This window comes from Eretmochelys imbricata, chromosome 2 (assembly GCF_965152235.1).
Source record: "Eretmochelys imbricata isolate rEreImb1 chromosome 2, rEreImb1.hap1, whole genome shotgun sequence".
Classification (NCBI taxonomy): domain Eukaryota; kingdom Metazoa; phylum Chordata; order Testudines; family Cheloniidae; genus Eretmochelys; species Eretmochelys imbricata.
Window position 1 is genome coordinate 191,648,897 of NC_135573.1, and position 17,283 is coordinate 191,666,179.

General features: G+C 40.8%; 1 protein-coding gene across 5 annotated transcripts in view; it reads right to left on the bottom strand.

Annotated features, from left to right (window-relative positions):
• The window catches only part of ATP2C1 (ATPase secretory pathway Ca2+ transporting 1), a 141,784-nt gene that overhangs the window by 70,775 nt on the left and 53,726 nt on the right, over positions 1 to 17,283 (bottom strand). For 2 of the 5 annotated variants that reach the window (XM_077811193.1, XM_077811192.1), the window contains exons 1-2: positions 8,464 to 8,626; positions 7,780 to 7,926 (exon numbers count right to left, since the gene is read on the bottom strand). The exons of 1 other annotated variant lie outside the window; for it this stretch is intronic. In XM_077811193.1, coding sequence (XP_077667319.1) covers positions 7,780 to 7,785 — 6 coding nt within the window. In that variant the 5' untranslated portion in view covers positions 7,786 to 7,926; positions 8,464 to 8,626. Of the gene's footprint in view, positions 1 to 7,779; positions 7,927 to 8,463; positions 8,635 to 17,283 lie in introns of those variants that run through there. 2 more of the 5 variants (XM_077811197.1, XM_077811195.1) reach the window with 2 other exon arrangements.

The following is a 17,283-nucleotide window of genomic DNA, read 5'->3' on the forward strand; positions in this document are numbered from 1 at the left end:
GTTTGCCTGCTTTTTCAGGTCCCAAACGATTTCTCAATTTGGAATGAATTAGTCGAAAGAAAGAATATTTTCTTCCTACACCGGCAGAAGCAGCTACTGCTGTTAAAAGTGAGATCATCACTTCAACAGTCTCTGAATCCAAGTGCTTAAGTGACTTCCACCTGTTCACTGGGGTGACTTTCTTTCAAGAATCATCAGCAAACATATTTCTTGAATGGCTCACCCTTAGCTCTGAAGATTATAGTTGGCATTATGGAGGGATGATGGCTGGATGTCCATGTCAGAGCCAACTCTTCTTCAGCAGTTAAGGTTTGACCCTGGTACTAAGTATTGAGAATATGTGCAAGAAAATGAGCCGGGGATAGTGCTTCTCCCATTTGTTTTTTTTAATGCTTGTAATTTAACTCTATCATGCATATTTCTCTTTAAGATCCTCACTCAGCTGTTTTACTGCTGACATTGTTGAAATTTGGAAGGAACTATTTCCCTGCATTTTGTTCAAGGCTATAGGAATAGGCTTCAGGCTACTCTGCATGTGTTCAACATTTCTCTTAAGCCCAATGTTGAGAACTTTGGCTGTGACAGTGCCATCTATTTTCTCACGATTTTGTTCACAGATTAGGCCAGTTCTTGATATAGTGCTCAAAACAGTCCACTATTGAGGTCCATTGCATGTCTTGTGGAAGAGTTAGCTTGATTCCTCACTTTTTTCAGAGCAGCCACTGCAAAGTTATGGGGGGTGGGGGCGACCACCACACAGCTGGGCCCTGGGGAGGGACAGGGTATGGTTATCTGGGCACGGGGGGGTGGGAGGGGGGCTCGCAGCTGAGCTCTGGGCAGGGATGGAAGGGGGCAGAGGAACAGGAACTGGGTTATCATAGGGTGGTTCTTTAACTCTCTACTCCCAGGGGAATTTGTGTGTGTCTGTATAGTCAGACGTACTTGATGACAGGTATTTTGAAATAAAATTACCAAAATAATTGAAAATGGCATGATTGTGTCTCTTGACAAAACATTTGCAGAATTTTAAAATATTGTGCATACAATTTAACTTTTTGGTGCAGAATGCCCCCAGGAGTACTACTTTCTCCTGCCTCATCAACAATTGTTTAAGTTACAGACCCTTCAAATAGGTTTTAATAAACAACCTAGTAACAGGATCACACTGGCATACTTTCATGAAAGTTTGACTCAAAAGCAGATTCAGTCTCAAAACTATTTCTATGCCACAGTAGATAAATGAAGTTTTTTTGGCACTGGAGGGAAAGAGAAAGTATTTGAAGTAGTGTAGTATAAGCTATACTACTACAGCAGCATCAGACAGACAGGAGACACTGGTTGCTGGATCTGGGAAACAAGTCTGCCTGATTAGCACGGTAGAAAGGCAGTGCTAGGATAAACAGAATAACTAGTAACACGACCAGCTTGGAGAATGACAGTATTTAGAACAAAGATGTGGGTACTGAAGCTTGCTTGGAGGCAGGTTTATGAAAGAAATTCCCCTTTCTGTCCCCCACTCCCCAAAAGAAATCCAAGTCGGCTTGAGGCTTGTTTTTGTTTTAAAATACCCCACTGAAGTATTTGTATGAACATATGAAAGCTTTGGAAACCAGAAATACTGGTTTTAATTTAATTCTAGAAGTTAAAAGGGAAGTGATGAGAATAGTTTTCTAATAGAGGGTATAACACCACTGAAATTATTAAATTGCCTACAAGCCTAGAGGAAAAGGGAAATGGGTGGAGCTGTAATGATAAAGTCCCTGTTCCAGACATTCCAGCAACTCCCCTTCATCACGTTAATCCAGGAGGTTTTTTGCATCTCACATTCAAGATTAAACAACTGAAAAGCTAAGACTTGATAGGAAAGGTGCAGTCTTTTTTCAAAAGGACAAAGTCACTTTGAATGTAGCACAAGACGAGCAACAAAAATAAAATGAGCAACTTCATCCTGAATATACTTTTCCAGAAAGATGTAAACTTCCAGGTCCACCACTAGATGCTGCAAATGAAGGAAATGTTAAAAATGTAGAGCATCAATACTGATGTTACTCTAAGGTGGTTGGTCAAATATGAAACATGACTAGATAATAGCTACAAAATAATTCAGAAAGTGACCAGAACTTAAGAGAATTGGGTTCTATTCCCAGCTCTGCCACTGGCCTAGTGTGTGACCCGGGGCAAATCATTTCACCTGAGTTTTGCCATCTGCACAATGGGGATAACTATACTTACCTCCTTTGTAAAGTGAAATCTACTGGTGAAAAGCATTTATACAATATCACTTGTCAACGTGATTGATCCCCAATACAGAGATTACAGCTTGAGCTCAAAAACAGGATGAAGAGGTGTAACTGAACAATAACCCTGGGTTCCTTTCTGCTTTCCTAGCATTTAGTTGTATATCCAGATTTCTACACCAGGCCTATGTCTGCCAAGAAAAGATGTCACAATTTCTTGCAAAGTGGTGAAAAACTGTGGGAATAAAGTCAAAGACTACAGAGATTAATCAGAATGGTTAGTTTTACAGAAACCTGCATTCCTTTCTCTCTAGTTTAGCAAAAATTCAGAGTGTTAACACATTCAGATTAGTTTGATCAAAATCCTGTAACAAGATAGATTGGGGGGGGGGGGGGGAATTAAGTTGGTAAAAGTGCATCTGTATCTAAGGGCAGGTACAAGAAAGTGGTTAAGCCTAACTAGTTCATAGGCAGAGAACTAAACTTGAGTTGTTCTACATACAGAATTGCAAGCTTTTTATTTTGAACAGCATATGATTAAGGAATAAGTATTTGCTTATTAAGTTAATTTTGTATTATGTTCTGTGTTCCATGATTATTATTTTTGAGTGTCTCATCTCCCTGACTGGGGGGAGGGGGTTGAGCTGGGTAAAAACTGTCTGAGATGAGTATCCCTTATCCTCCAACCAACCAGGAAACATCTGGGGCTTCTTCTCAAGCCTCAGCTTAAACATTCCTAGTTTGTCAACCTCAATAGAAGAGAGGGAGGCACAAGCAAGGTCCTGGGACAACATTGGTGGGAATCCCAGCTTCTGGGAATACTGGTTTTCTCATTCACTTTGACCCCATTAGGGAATTATAAATGGGGAAATGTATTTAATGTTGTCTTCCTGGAAGCATACTTGTATGTTAATACATCACTGCTTACCAAAACTCAGTTTTCAGAGGCTAATGTCAATTAGTAGAACAATGTTTTTGCTTTCAAGGTGAACTATTCAAACTTATTGCTCTGACTAATAAAACCCACTTTCAAGACCCAAAGTAGTAGTGTTTCAGAGCAAGATCTTATTAAACAAATTTAATATCCTTTTCAAAAATGTAAAACTAAGGTTTTAGTTCTAACTGCAATCTTTACTAACATTTCTCTCCTTGAAAAATTAAGTGCTACTTCAGATGGGATAACTAGTAGAGCTACTAAAATGAAAGCTCCTAGTATCTAGCTGTAAAAAAAGTGTTGACCAGGATAGAGAAGGAAGACAAGAGCTCAAAACAGCAAAAGGAATAGAGTGGGGGGACAGAGAACAGATGATGTGTAAACAAGAAAATATATGCTTATTAACAGAACCATTTAAACCTCTGGAAGAGCTAATTCAAAGACTGAAAAGTGAAAGGAAGAACAGGACAATAAAACGTTGAAAATTTGTGAATGTCTCTGTCATAAATATAAAGGGAAGGGTAAACCCCTTTAAAATCCATCCTGGCCCGAGGAAAAATCCTCTCACCTGTAAAAGGTTAAGAAGCTAAAAGTAACCTCGCTGGCACCTGACCAAAATGACCAATGAGGAGACAAGATACTTTCAAAAGCTGGGAGGAGGGAAAGAAACAAGGGGTCTGTGTGTCTGTTGGTATGCTGCTTTTGTTGGGGATAGAACAGGAATGGAGTCTTAGAACTTTTAGTAAGTAATCTAGCTAGGTATGTGTTAGATTATGATTTCTTTAAATGGCTGAGAAAAGAATCGTGCTGAATAGAATGACTATTTCTATTTGTGTGTCTTTTTTTGTAACTTAAGGTTTTGCCTACAGGGATTCTCTATGTTTTGAATCTAATTACCCTGTAAGGTATCTACCATCCTGATTTTACAGAGGTGATTTCTTTACTCCTATTTACTTCTATTTTTATTAGGTCTTCTTGTAAGAAAACTGAATGCTTTTTCATTGTTCTCAGATCCAAGGGTTTGGGTCTGTGGTCACCTATGCAAATTGGTGAGGATTTTTACCAAACCTTTCCCAGGAAGTGGGGTGCAAGGGTTGGGAGGATTTTGGGGGGAAAGACGTGTCCAAACCATGTTTCCCAGTAAACCCAGTTAGAGTTTGGTGGTGGCAGTGGTTATTCCAAGGACAAAGGATAAAATTAACTTGTACCTTGGGGAAGTTTTAACCTAAGCTGGTAAAAGTAAGCTTAGGAGGTTTTCATGCAGGTCCCCACATCTGTACCCTAGAGTTCAGAGTGGGGGAGGAACCTTGACAGTCATTTTCATAAATACCATTGCTTCCTCAATTACTTCAATCCCTGAACACTTCCTCATTCACATTTCACAACATAGCTATTAAGAAGGGACCTGCACTTACAAAGAATTACGGTTTAATTTAAAAAACTGATATTATAAAATATCACTTAGAAGGAAGTGTACATATATTTCTGGAACAGACTTCCAGTTATCTCAGGTATGTCACTCCTTTCCCTTGCCTGCACCTCAGTTTCTCTCACTAACCCTAAGGCAGATGAGATAGGTGTAGCATCATTCATACTATACCACCACCACCTACTTCTTATATAGCACTTATCCATTAAGAGATTTCATATAGGGTGACCAGATAGCAAGTGTGAAAAATCGGGACAGGGAGTGGAGGTAATAGGCACCTATATAAGACAAAGCCCTAAATATCGAAACTGTCCCTATAACATTGGGACATCTGGTCACCCTAATTTCAAAGCACTACACAATCTTTTAATGTATCTGTCCTCACAAAGAAAGACTATATTGTATTAGTCACAGGTTCAGTACCTGAATTGCTTAGGAGATATCTTGGCAGCAAGAACAAAACAGATTTGGCATTTCTTAAATTAATTTAGAAAATAAATTAGAGCTGATAGCAGACAGAAAGCATGTATTAATACTGCAAGTGTTCACTATCTAAATTTAACAGAGTTGAAACTGTTCATCTTTTAAGATATCTCCTTTTTTCTGTAAAAAGAAAAAGGAGCTACAGCTCACGAAAGCTTATGCTCTAATAAATTTGTTAGTCTCTAAGGTGCCACAAGTCCTCCTTTTCTTTTTACGGATACAGACTAACATGGCTGCTACTCTGAAAACCTGTCCTTTTTTCCAGAAGTTAAAGCTACATTTTAAAAAGTGGAAGTATCATTAAGCTTACACGTTTTACTAATTTATTCCTATAGATATTTTCCTCACTGTGAATTGACGAAGAAATCCCCTTCTCGTGCAACTGATATTCAGAAGAGTTGAACTAGATTATTACCCTGTAGAGGACTAGAGTTATAAAAATTATAAGCCTTATTTTTGTTATCTACTTCTAGCATAGAGGATTCAGGCTGGATGAACACTTACCTGCATTCAACTGATAACATGTTATTTTCATCTCTTTTACACTCAGTCTCTAATAGTCTCATTTTGTAAAGAAATATGTAATTTATTTTAAATAAAAATGTTTGAAATGCAGATTACTGAAGAAAAATCAATGTAACAAGCTAACTAGTTTTGCAAATGGGTAGTCTATGTCCTACTATGATGTGTTCTCTCTAGTACACACGCCCTGCTGTTCCACATTAATGCTCTTCAATTAGAGTATAGTACTCCCTTAGAAGACAATTAAAATGTTAAATTCCATACAAGAAACTCATTAACAATATCAGAGTGGCAAAGCAGAACTCTCAGTTTTCAAAGTAATGAACAAAAAGATAATTTTTTTTTAAAACTTTGTACAGGCTAAAACCAACAAGTGGCTCCAGTGCCACTGCAAATTTCTGTGGTTCTACAATCACTATTTTGTTTTTAAAATTTCTCCCATTGCTGCCTGAAAGACCTACACAATCAAGAGAAATTAACTACACATAATTCAGACACAAAATGAGGAAGAAAAACAGCACTCAGGTCAATTTAGAGTCTAAAAAAATGTCTCTCTTAACAGTCTCATGAACCCATTCCACTGTGAGTAGAATTCATCTTGATTTTGGAGTTACTTCTATTTAAAGCTAAGCAATTAGTGCTTTCTCTAGAATCAGAACCTGTAGAAGTCAGAAGAAAAAAAAATCTAAATTCAGCTGAAGGAAACTTCAAAGCCACAAACATACCTATCCAAAATCTGCAGAGGATCCAGATGTCACTGACAAGTTTCAAAAGACTGACTTTGTCATCAACTATAACAGGGATTCTCAGCCCAGGGTGAGGGGGAAGTATCTGTTTCTGGGATCACAACCATGCTGCTCTAGGGCGGTGGTTTTCAAACTGTGGATCACGACCCAGTACTGGGTCACAGTGGCTCTGGTCAGCACTGCTGACCAGGCCGTTAAAAGTCCTGTTGCCTGCTTGCGTGCCTCTGCCTAGGAGCTGGACCTGCTGCTGGATGCTTTGAGGTACAGCACGGTCCACGGTTCCAGGACAGGCAGGAAGCCTGCCTCTGTACCCCAGCTGCACCACTGAGCCTCCCCTTCAAACCCAGAGCCCCACTCTTGCACCCCAAACCCCTCATCCCCACCCCAGAGCCTGCACCTCCAGCCCAGAGCCCTGACCTCCTCCTGAACCCCAAACTCAAGCCCCACCCCACAGCCTGAACCCCTCACCCAAACCACTCATCCCCAGCTCCGTTGGGTCATGGGCACCCACAATTTTCTTCAACTGGGTCGCTAGAAAAAAAGTTTGAAAACCACTGCTTTAGGGATTCTAGGATTGGCTTGCTATGTGCATGGGGGGTTCAAACTATAGGAAAGGCTTGGGTGGGGTCATCACTGGACTATGGCATCTGTGAACTATTAGTAGTTCTATTACTGGAACACCTAGATATCCTACCTAAAAGGAAGTGGCATGGCAACAAAGCAGCCTGTTTTTAGATCGACACATTATATCTTTATGTATGACGTTTCAAGAGATACTATGAACATGAGATTCCTCAGTGCTGCATTTTTATAACCATCAGAACACCATAACATCTGTTACTCAATTAGGAAAAAACAGAGCTGAAAGACTACCGTAATGACTTATTCACAGTATGGAGTTAAGACAGGTTTCCTCTACATAAAACAGAACTACAATTACACAATTTAAAGAAAATAAAAGAGTATTTCCAATATTAATTCTCTAAGGAGCAGGCAATCCAAATAACCACCAACAAAAGAATTCACTAGTTTTAGGATACATATTTAATTCATTATTTTCAAAGCAACTAAGGTGCATTTTCCAATGTCAATAAGACCACAAAGATCTACTTACCGTTAAGACATTCTGGAGGAGAATTTATTTCACTATATTTTGCAGAGGATGACACAAACAAAATAAAAACTTCACCACAAGTATGTTCAACAGATGTTGCCACAAAGATAATAGCTTTATAATGCACAAGGTATGATTGCAGAATAAGACCCAGCAACTCATAAAACCCTCAGATACTAGATGAACATGTCAAAGCAGCAGTGTAAACCTAGAGTGGTGTACAAACAGCTGTACGACCTACCACCATCAAATCACGTGCAACCCCCCTCCCCTCTGGGCTCCAATGAAGTCAGTGACTCTGAAGAGAGCTTTACCTTCATTTTCCATCGAAACTGCACTTGGGTTGTTAGTTACAAAGACTTTAGCAACAGCAGCCCTGGAGCTGACACAGAGGAGAAGAGGGAGCCGCCCCAGATCCCAGGCAGTTACACAGCTCCCATTGCCCCCACCTGCAGCAACATCTGCAAGAGAAATGGGCGCTAGCAAAAGTAAAAGCAGATCTCCGGGTCCCTTCGCTCTCTTAGACGCACATACACCCCACCCCCCCCCCGCACCGAGACAAACACGCTCACGGGGCGAGCTGGCTGGCAGCTGCCACGGGAGGATTAGTTACCCAGCAGCCACACCGAACAGGGAGACTCAGCAACGAAGCCAGCACAGATGCCGCCCGAGGAAAGAGCGCAGGGCGCGTTTCCTACACCAGCTCCCGGCAGCCCCATAGCCGCCGCCCCCCGGCAACACGATATCCCTCACCCCCGCCCCCCTGTGCCCAGCCACCGAGAACCGCTCCCCTACGCCGGGAGGCAGCTTGAAGAGACTCGGACCCGGTGACCACCCTCGTTCCCTGCCCCTAGGGAGGGCCTCCGTCCCCACCGCCCCCGCAGCTCCCCCGATACACCGCCTGCCGCCGCCCCAGTCTCTCCGCACAGCTCCTCATTGCCCCCCCTTCCTCCCTCCGACTTCTCCCCCGCTTGGCGTCCCCGGCCTCCCCCGCTCACCCGAGACGCCCGTGGCGCAGGCGGCGGCGGCGGTTCCTCGGCCCCCCAGCACGTCTCACTGCTCGGGCTCCGCGCGGCGGCGGCACGGGCGCATCCCCGCTCCCCGAGCGCTCGATCCACTTCCGCTACCCGTGGGGCCGGGAACGGAAGGGCCACTCGGGAAGAGGGAGTTGTAGATGCGCAGGCGCCTCAGAGCTTCCTCCTCTCCTCTCCCCTCCCCTTCCCCCCCCCCCCCCAGACGCGCGGCCCAAGGTCGAGAGCGCGCGCGCGCGCCTCTGCCACTCCCAGTCTCAGGAGCAGCGACTTCCTCCCCGCACGGACCCTCGCCGCAGCCACCTGTTCGGGAGCGCCCGCGTGCCCCGCCAGCACCTCAGCGAGACCCAGGGAACCCGTCTGCTGCACGCTCCAGCCCCGCCCCCCTGAACTCCCCCAGCCCGCTCACAGGTCACCGACCCCCCCCCGCGCGCCTGCCCCCTAGCGGCTACGTACCCCCCCCCCCCCTGAGTGAGCGTTCCCGTCAACCGTGCCCCATAGACTCTTACCCCCCCCCCATGGCACTGAGCATCTCCCTGCTCTAGTGCCCACCCCTCTCCCTACACACCTCGGTGTCCCCACCCACCATGAGCCACATCGCACACTGCCCGTAGACGCCCACTCCTGAGTAAGCCCCCCCTTCTGCATGCTCCTCCATCTCCCCTTTCGTTCTTCGTGCTCTTGCTAAAATCCTTTTACCTAAGAAACCTGCCTTTCACAGTAGCCTGCCCCTGGAGGCAGGGGCATCACAGCATCCTAAGACCAGGCCAGATTCCAAGGGGCTGATTGACCCTTAGCTCTCTTTGCTACTGTATTTTGATATCAGAGATGCTGGTTCTTGAAACTGGCATTAGTGCATTCATGTGACGGTAGATAAGGAAGTTGAGAGATGGATGGTGCCCACCTTATTCATTAGTATTACAGTCACATCAAGAGGCTCCAACTGAGATTAAACTTTTATATAGGCACTGTACAAATATAGTGTGACAGTCTCTGTCCCAAATATACTACAATCTATTAATACCTAGCTCTTTTGAGACCTGTTGATTAAAAGTACTACATATCATTATCCTCATTTTACAGAGGCACAGATTAAGTGACCTTAGGCAAGGTGTGTAATTTGGTGAGCATACCTTCTTTACCATGCTGCACTGGACTGCTTCTCAGAGACTGGCATCAGATAAACCCCTTTTCCTGTACCCTATTAATACACCTGACTGACATTGGTTATTTGGTCTTGAGTATATTTCATAACAATCCAAAGCATAGTCAAGCAATTGACTATGCAATTTATCAACAAACCCAAATATTTAAATCCCAGCCCAGGGCCTCCACAAATCAAAATCATTCCTCCCTGTCACTCAATCCCAACTAATTCTCTTCTGCTACTTTTATGGTGTTCACTAAGACTGTCAGTCACCCCTTTTATGAAGGCCAATATCACACACTGAATTGATGTTTTAGAACAGAGGTTCTAAACCTGGGGGTGAGGACCCCCCGGGGGAGTCACAAGCTGTCAACCTCCACCCCAATCCTGCTTTGCCTCCAGCATTTATAATGATAAATATATTTTAAAAGTGCTTTTAATTTATAAGGGAGGGTCATGCTCAGAGGCTTGCTATATGAAAGGGGTCACCGGTACAAAAGTTTGAGAACCACTGCTTTAGAGTATCATATACTAATTTAAGAAGGCTAGCTAGCATATGCTCCCAGCCACCAGAAAGAGGAATATTTGAGTACATTAAAAACTAGACATTTTAAACCGGAGTTTAACTACAGGATATCTTTATTTCCTTTGAGTGAAAATATAACTCCCAACCCTTCCTATTAATAAGAGGTTATATACACCCCAACAACATGGAGGGCATCCTTTAGGATGCCAATGAAAGTGTTGAGCATCCAGGGTAGATCTTTTAAACAGGATTGTTCCTTTGGAGATAATGTATTGAGTACATGATGTGTTTTGTCATTCAAGGTCAAAGTGTGATCTAGGCATGCTAATGCAGGCCTGACACCTGGTTTTTAAAGAAATATAAAGGATGGTCATACAAGGAATCTCATTGACGGCTTGTCAAACAAAGCTGAAGTGACAGGCTAATCAGTCTTCAGCAAGAGAACAGGGAACCAAAAATCAATCTGTCAGTTCATAAGTGGTGTTTACAGCAACCAAATTACAAAGGTTAAAATTAAGTCTCATAACTCATTAGCATGGCTTTCTGAAGGCCTCAGCTAGGCAAGATCAGATTTAAATGCTTGTCTCTTTTTAATACTTGAATTTGTTTATATGCAGATATATTTGCATCTGGCTGTTTACAGTGGGGGAGGGGAGTACAGAAGTTCTGATTTAACCTACTATGAGATAAGAAAAATATCTGCTTTCAGGGGAGGAGGAGGAGGAGAACCGGTAAGTTAGTTGTTCCAAAAATATATAATGTATGATTTCAGGCTCTGCCCAAATAGTTGCCATGACAGATGGTGGTCCATGCTGTCTGAAAGTGAGCCTATAGAGTTTAAGGATGCCACTGCAAAGTATCCCAAAAGACTACCATTGTAACAGTGGGTCACCAACAGAGATTTTAGTGATTCATCTGTAAAATTAAAAGGAGTACTTGTGGCACCTTAGAGACTAACCAATTTATTTGAGCCAAAAGCTTTCGTGAGCTACAGCTCACTTCATCGTGAGCTGTAGCTCACGAAAGCTTTTGGCTCAAATAAATTGGTTAGTCTCTAAGGTGCCACAAGTACTCCTTTTAATTTTGCGAATACAGACTAACACGGCTGTTACTCTGAAATCTGTAAAATTGTGTCCCACTTAGTTCCAGTGGGAAAAGGTGCAAGAATAGCATCACAGCTAAACATATCCTGCCCATTCTTATGCTTTTTGCATGTGTGCACCTCCATATTTATCTCTTCTCATTGCTATCATCAGCAGTAGTCAAGGAGCCACAATGAGCTAGACCAAAGAAGAACATGGAGCTGGCATAAATGGGAAACTAGGGTAATTCAGTTTACCAAGTAAATTAATGCAGGAGCATAAGGACTCATTTAGTGGACAACCTGTCATTTAATTTGTGAAAGCTACAACTGCTATTTTAAGGCAAAGTATGTAAGTTTACAGCACTTCTTAACATTTTCCTCGCGAAAGATTAAAGAAAAAATCAGTGCAAGCCCTTTAGCTCTTGCTAATATTTAGATCCACATACCACCTACACTTGCTTTCCAATATGACACTACAAAAAAGGTGTTTACATTTTTAAACCATAGGACTTCAGCATTTAGGCCTAAACAACTTCAGTCTCTGACTGAATGTAAACTATTATTTGGCGATATCTGAATTATAAGCATTCTTTAAAAGAAAAAAATTGTGACTAATTCGGTTTCCAGCATCCCTACTCCTACCTTCAGGGTTTTGCGTATTAAAAAAAATCCTAGATAATAATAGCGTAAAGCTCCATCCACTGCAGCAGTTTTTAGAAGTTTTCTGACCCTAACATGAGCCTGATACACAAACCAAAGTGTCAAGACAGCCTTACTAGTTTCAGATTCCACTGGAAAGCTTTAGTTTTAGCAGGAGCTATTTGGCAAAAAAGGACATTGTTGGAATAGATTTTTAAAAGCCTGAAGATAAATATCAGAAATCAGAATAAAAATGGAAGTTTTTCATTTGTGGTTATCAGTCCTATGCATTTTGAGAATCCTGAGTAGTGTGTCCCAGTTTTCAAACTATTTGTAATAGAATACTAGTCAGCAAAACAAAGGAGTAATATTTTCTATTTTGTTTCAATTCCAACGGAATCATTAAAAGGAGAATGAAGGTGATTAACTGCTAATTGGAACATGGAAGGCAGAACCACAAAGATATTCAAGCTCCACAACTAAACTTTTTTCAGAGAAATGATCTTACAAAAAAAGTACATAACGCCAATGGGTATTTGAAAAATCTTTGGTATGAAAGTAGAATCAGAACATTTATTGAAATAAATTCTGGGGTAGTTTATATTGATATTGCATTTCAAAAAATTCCCATCTCGCTTGCATTTTGATTAATATATTCTGAAACACTTTCGCCTTTCCTTCAAGGTAAAAATCCAAACTCCTCCCACCCTCATGCCACACAGACACACACACACACAAAACCAACACTGAAGCATCCTTTTAAAATGTATTTGTTTAAATATTATTGACATTGAGAAGTTCTAGAATAAAGCTTGCCCAGGACTTTTGTTTTACTCATGAGACATTAATGTGTACAGATTTTTTTTATAACCTGAAATATTTTACAGAATTTTAAATCTATTAAATTCTATATTTTAAAACACCCCTGGATTTTTTAAATGGCCTATAACTTTAGAGATGCCAAGAGAGAAGCAAAGTTCTGAGACACCGATATCCAATTTGGGGAAATGGAGGAAATCTCATTGGGACCTTCCTCTTTTTTTTTTTTAAAATGCATTTTAAAAGGTTTACTTCTTTACTCCAAGTATGAGAATTCAGCCTCCTGGAGCACCCTGTTCCCTCCTACTTCATAAACTGGCTTTTTTTGGAGGAAAATGTTCCCTCATAACAAGAGAGTCTCTTTCTGGTGGAAGGGATTGAAGAAAGTATAAATCCAGTTTCTTACATTGTAGAGGAGAATTAAAGCAACGTGCTTATGCTACTACAGTCAGGTAGAGAAAGTTTGGCACTGCAGATCTCCATTTTTAGCAATGCACATTTTGTAAGTGGCTTGTATCATTTTTAGAGCTTCCCTCCCCACATCACAGTATCCATGACAGTTAATGGGGCAGGCACTTCAGCTCTATGTATAGCAGTGGTTCTCAAACTTTTGTACTGGTGATCCCTTTCACACAGCAAACGTCTGAGTGCGAAACCCCCGCCCTATAAATTAAAAACACATTTTTTATATTTAACTCTATTATAAATGCTGAAGGAGAAGTGGGGTTTAGGGGTGGAGGTTGACAGCTCAAGACCCACCCCATGCAAAAACCTCACAACCCCCTGAAGGGTTATGACCCCCAGTTTGAGAAGCCCTGATGTACAGAATTCCCAGAATAGAAAACTGTGCTAAGATGGAGCAAAGTTTGAGTAGATGTACCAGCAAGTTAAAAAGGTTCCAGGGATGTTTGAAAATTTTCACGAAGTGTTATAAATCTCCCCAAAAAAATCATAATTAAGGTTTCGCTTAAAATACGTTTAAGCTCATGTAAGAAATGCACAACTGAGGTACCCAAACCACCTTAGTTCTCTAATGACAATGCAGTTAACCATATACTTATAATTCATTTCAAGTAGTATGAGACCACCAACACTAAAGTGCCTAATGTTTCTTTAAACATTAGACTGTTGAAATTTTTTTTCCTCCTGTGGCATAATTATAAAGGTTTCAGATTCTAGCCTCTCAATTATCTGTCAGCAAGACAAGATGAATTCATTTTCTAACTTTGTAATCAGGAAAGAGGTCTAATCTTCTTCCATATTCATAATATTTTGTGCTCACATTCTTTCCTCTTAACATCTTCCGTTTCTCCTCTAGACTTCATACAGAGCACACCACAGCTAATCCTCTCTTTGAGCAGCTTGTGTTTTGGGTTAGGTCAAAGACTCAGGTGTAGGTTCTCCAGACAGCCTGCTCTTCCCCTACATTAACACAACTAAGGATCTTCAGCTGTTATGTTCTCAACTGCCCCTGTTCAAGTTGGGTTCTCAAGTGTAGACTCTTCACAGAAGGGGATTCTCCCTATTGTACATAGGGCTCAAACACCCCTGTTCACACACACTAGCAGAGTCCCATGACCCTTCTCACAGAAATAGCCAACAGAGCTAGCCAGGCCAGGTAGAAAGTGCATGTTATACACCATCCTGGAACAGAAGCTTAAATTGCATCATATGCCAAGCGGGGTGCCTAGCTGAGACAGCCACAATGGAGGCTCTTGCTACAATATTGCCTCACCACATCCTTTCAACACCAACCATGGCTTAAAGCCATGATGTAGTAGTACTAGTGCAGGGATGAAAGATAACTACCAGTTCCATAGTGGAGTAAGATGTTTTATGGCTCAGAGGAAAACTATGATTGTTCCTTGAATTTAAAACAAAAGTATAAAGAAGAGCACTCCAGCACAGAGTGTTATTAAAAGGTTTCAGTTACAGTATTGAAGTGTCTGTGGTGGAGCATAAAGACATTCCAGCAATAAGACTATGAAGCAAGATGAAAATAATTAATTAGTGGTGGTAGAGCAGCTTAGTTTCAATAGATTCCAAGCTAACATGCCAAGAATTTCACTTATGTTGCATACATTAAAAGAGAAAGCCACTTGTCTCACTTGACAATTTACAGGATTCCTGTTCTGATCTTGAAAATTGGGATGAGGAGGATTTATATAATAAAGTTAATGAATAGATCTTTACCTACTTGTAAGATTTCAGCTCTGGGCAAAACTAAGCTAATTTCAGTGATGAGTTCTTAGAGGTGACAGGTTTGTTTCTATAAATTCAGACTCAGAGCCAAAATTTTAATCTAGTGGAAGCATACTAGTTTGCTTGGCAAAAGATTTATTCTAAACTTTTGTCTTATAAGACAATTCACATTCTTTATTACAAAAAAGTACTACTTACACTGAAATAGAAATCTATCCTTCCCTTAGAGGTTCTTCCACCCCTTTTAGAAGAGATCTATTTTTAGTCAGATTAAATGATTTCTGCAGCATGTTGCTATTGTCTTTATTTCTATAGAAAGTACACACTCTAGAATGAAAGACCCCAGTAGCTTTAAGGTAACATGAAATGCTGAAGTGAAAGTGGATGAAAGCAAGATTTTACTCTTAGTCTCTCTGCCAATACAGCTATGGAGTTTGACCAGGGAGAGGGTGAGGAATAAGACTATGTGTATACCCATGCTTCTTTTGAAGTCCGCTAGCTCTCCTGGTTTACTGAAAATATTCTAGCATATATTTGTGGCGGATACAAGGTTACATACTGCAACCAGTGTTATCCGTCACATTCTTGTGTATCTTCAAGAAACCAGAAAGTGCGGGGGCGGCGGCCAGATTTTTAATTTATTTTCAAGAGTTAAATTCATGCTTAATTACAAGTGAATTTGAATCCTCCCTACTGTCTGGTAGTGGGGGACATTTTATACAAATTCATAATTTCAACTGCCTATTCTGAAGGAAGAAGTTTCTTTCTCAGTAAAATATTTATTAATTTCCCATTGTCTGTTATAAACCAGGACTAGGTGACGTCCTTTAAGTCAGAATTAAAAGGTGTATTTCTAGATTTCAAAAGTTGGCAATAAACATACAAGTCTGGGAGAAGATGGTTTCTTTTTATGTTTGCCGTTAACTTTTAAAGTCATCCAAATCTGAAATATTACTAGGTTCTGGTCAATTTACAGGTTTATGTTCAGATTTCAGAAGCTCATTTCTGGCATGGAGTGTTTTTGTAGTACCCCTACAAAAATGGTCACTCATTTGATTTGCTGAAGAAATATCAACATGCAGAATGTTAAACATTTCTAGTTTTTGTAGTTGTCTGTGCTATATGGAAAGTCAGCCATCTAGGGACGAGTCAGAACTCAGAGAATCTTTATGAGCCCCGATGCTGAGCAGTGACCTGGATTAGTTACAAGATGCACACTGTGCATATGCAGATGTCATAAAATCCCTGATGTAGTTTCCTGCAGTTGTAGGGTGGTACTTCCATTTCACACTGAAGAAAACCTCCAGTAGGCCCAGTGTATTTTAAACAGTTTGTAAAAGTTTCAGGGCTTTTAAAATTTCACAGTTGTGTTGTCTTGTCACAATGATGGATTTCAACTCATTTAAAGAGCTAAGTCCTTCCATCTCCCCCACACAATCCTTTGAGCCTTTTCTTCACTTGGTCATTGAAGTGATGTGAGGATTAAGAAACTACTATCCATAGTGCTTTTTACTGTTTGTATTGGAAGCCAGAGTCGAGTTAGAGTTTGATGAGAAAGCTGGCTTTGTAGCAAGACAAGTTCTGATGTCATCAGTGAGCCTATTTTCAAGTCACTGTACCTCTGGGTTTAAAGCACGAAGAACTGTGATCAAGAAATTTTGGCAAACGTGATGTGAGGAAAAAATTAAAGAATTTAGTTTTTGAATACTGTAACAGTCTATACTATTATAGACACCATTTTCACAAGACTATGATAAATTTTATACAAAGTAGGTCTTGTGAGGTATCATTTGAAAATTCATAATCTGCTGAATATCATTATCCTTTTAAAATGTGTAGCCACACTATATGTGAAGTTATAAGATTCTACTGTAGGAAATAGAGGTAGAAATTACTACATCTGAGGTGGAAGTCAAACGCAAACATCTTAATGGGACTAAATTGGGGAGGGAGGCAAACCTCTATCCAAGAATATTAAAGGAATTGGCACATGAAATTACAAGCCCAATTGCAAGAATTTTTAATAAATCTGTAAACTTGGGGGTCAGACATTCTGACTGAAGAATTGCTAATAGAGGTCCTATTTTTAAGTAAGGGGGAAAAAAGTGAGCCAGGAAACTACAGACCTATTAGTTTAACCTCAGTTGTATGCAAAGTCTTGGAACCAATTTTGAAAGAGAAAGTAGTCAAGGACAGAGGTGAACAGTAATTGGGATAAAATAACATAATTTTACAAAAGGTAGATCATGCCAGATCAACCTGATCTTTGAGATAACTGACTTTTCAGACAAAGGAAGTGCAGTGACTGAAATCCAGGTAGATTAGATTAAGGCATTTGATACAGTTCCACATGGGAAATTACTAGTTAAA